Source organism: Aptenodytes forsteri, unplaced genomic scaffold (genome assembly GCF_000699145.1).
Source record: "Aptenodytes forsteri isolate BGI_AS27 unplaced genomic scaffold, ASM69914v1 Scaffold171, whole genome shotgun sequence".
Classification (NCBI taxonomy): Eukaryota; Metazoa; Chordata; class Aves; order Sphenisciformes; family Spheniscidae; genus Aptenodytes; species Aptenodytes forsteri.
Window position 1 is genome coordinate 388,186 of NW_008794211.1, and position 2,565 is coordinate 390,750.

Consider the following 2,565-nt stretch of genomic DNA (forward strand, 5'->3'; position numbering starts at 1 on the left):
CCCCGGCGCACTTCGCCACACGGTTCCCCAGGGCATTCAAACATCCTGCGCTGCCACCGAGGGACGGGGATCAGCTATTCTTCTCTTCCCATGATTACTCACAGCCTACAAGCAACACCATATGCTTCTTCTGATCAAACAACCCGCTACATAGGCACCAGTAATTGACGAGACCTGCTCGAAATCACGCAGAAACGTAGCCTACTGAGACCGCAGGAGTTGACAAATCATTGCTAATAATCCTTTTAGGAACATCATGGGCATCAGAGTTTGCAATAGCTTTATTTTTATAAAGTATGCGCTGACAGTATAAAGGACAACTCCATCTCCTTTAAAAGAGGACTGCCCCGCATAATGATCTTCAAGGTGGCAGATCACATAGAAGAGGAAAGTGGCTTGATGAAAGCTTTAATTTTTTTTTAAAGGTTTCGGGTGTTATAGCTTTCATTTACCCCTTCTGGTCCTAAGTGATTCGGAGATACGGCACATTGTTTAAAGAAACTATTGCAAGATGCGCTAGATTGGAAGTTACTTCTGTGGGCTCTAGGTACACGCGTCCATACGCAACTGTGGGGGGGTACCTCCCCAGTCCAAACGACTGCCCGATTGCATATTTACTTTTAAAAAGAAGAATTAGGACCCATAGTTCACAGACTTAATCAGGTTAAAAAAACCCCAAACCAAAACCAAAGCAAAACAAAACCAGGCCGTATACCCGCTCTTGATTTGTAAAACACAGTAGACAGACCGACCGACCGACCGACTCGAGCTATAGCTACAGAAAACGCAGAGGGATATATTACGTTGTTTCTTGTACACACACTTTTCAATGAAAGATGCAGCGAATTTTGTTATTAGGTGGTGGTGGGGGAAAGCTCTTAATACTTTTTCTTTCATGCAGACTATCTCTCAATCGAGTTGATCTAAATAAAAGATTCGTGAAGTATTTTTGATTTTTTTTTTCCCTACGCCTTATAAAAGCAATAGAGTGAGAACACAGGAGAACTTCATTCCGACTCTCCTAACTTTCTGTGCCGTTTGTCTTTCTTGGCAGACGGTCCAGAAGCCCCAAGAGGGTCGCTTTAAATCCTAACTCTACTTGAAAGCAAGCCGTACTTTAGGACGCTTAAGCCTGCTTTTGCTCGGCAGGCGGGACCGTTGCTGCTGCCGTGGAAGTCAACGTGAAGTTTACTGTTGCCTGACCGTCGAGGAGAATCAGGCCCAGACGCGGACGCTGGGCTTGCAGCGCCGGGCGGGCAGGGGGATTGAATACGTCGGAGTACAAAACGCCTGTTAAAAATTTCCGAGGTCGATTAACGCCCTCAAACTGCCCTAGTGATCCTCAGAGCGAGACACATCACATTCATGATGCGATTCGGTGTGCTTGGCTTATTTATTTAGGCTGTGTGTGTGTGTGTGTGTGAGCACGCCTGTACGCGTGTGCTGTACCTGTAAACCGCACCTTTGCTCGATACTTGAACTAAGGCTTTAGGACTTTGCATAGACTTATGTAAATATTTACCCATATATTAACTCCCCCCATAGTATGCCTATAAATAGGGGTGAATCGTCCCTTCTTTCGCCACGCACGTGCTTGGCAGGGGATGCACATCTTACTGGGAGACCGGGGGGAAAGACAACCCGTGTTTGCTTTAGCAGAACACGCAGCAGAGCTCAGTGCCTTCAAGTGTTGACAAAAGCACCGTAAGTCCCCAACCAAACCTGTCATAGGAACTGAAGGGAAAGTATTTACGGCAAAGAAAAGTGACAGCGGAGAGCACCCTGCCTCCGAGCACACCACCCCATGCGATTTACTTTTTTTTTTTTTTTTAAAGTAAAAGCGACAAGCGACACCTGGATCGGAATGGAAATAGAGGCGAATAGGCATTCCCACCTACCTTCTGGAAAAACCACCCTCATTTTTAAATAGCTGGTGGTGAGTCTGATTATGGACGCTTTGTCCAGCTGAGAGGTGATAGCGGAGGGCAGGGGTAGTAATTTAGCCAGTTCATAAAATTCACTGTTTTCTTTCTCCCGTCTAGTCCGGGCAGCATTTTTGGACTTCTCTTTCATCGTGTTTTTTTCCCCCTTCCTTCCTACAATTTAAACTCCAGAGATTCATCCAAAGGTGGAAGGGGAACTTTCAGCCGCAATTCATCTCTCCGGAGCATCAGGCAGTGGTTCTGAGCGCGGCCGTTACTCTGAGAAACCGTTCAGTTGCGTAAAATGCAAACAAGTATTGAAGACCAGAGAGGTGCTCTAAAAAAAAAAAAAAAAAAAAAAAAATTCTCTGAAAAGCAGAGTCAATCGGATGGGAAAGGCGTTTATCCAATGCAGCTCAGAGACTCCAAGCAACTGCAGGGGGAAAAAAAAAAAAAAGCTAGAAGCTTGCGGCACCAGACAGCAACCAAACGAGGTATTTCTGGCCTTTTTTCCTACTCATGGCGGGCAGCATAGCTCCTCGGAAGAGGGTCATAATAATCCCATTTCTTCCCGTGATCCGCTGTCAATCCGAGGCCCGAAACGCCCGGCCGTGGGCCGCCCCCCAGGGCGCCGGGGGGCTGC

General features: G+C 46.7%; 1 protein-coding gene across 1 annotated transcript in view; it reads right to left on the reverse strand.

Moving 5' to 3' along the window:
- SIM1 (single-minded family bHLH transcription factor 1) overlaps positions 1-2,073 on the reverse strand; it is a 48,922-nt gene extending 46,849 nt beyond the window's left edge. The window contains exon 1 of the mRNA XM_009285174.1: positions 1,899-2,073. Coding sequence (XP_009283449.1) covers positions 1,899-2,073 — 175 coding nt within the window. The remainder of the gene's footprint in view (positions 1-1,898) is intronic.
- Between the last annotated feature and the right edge of the window lie 492 nt (positions 2,074-2,565).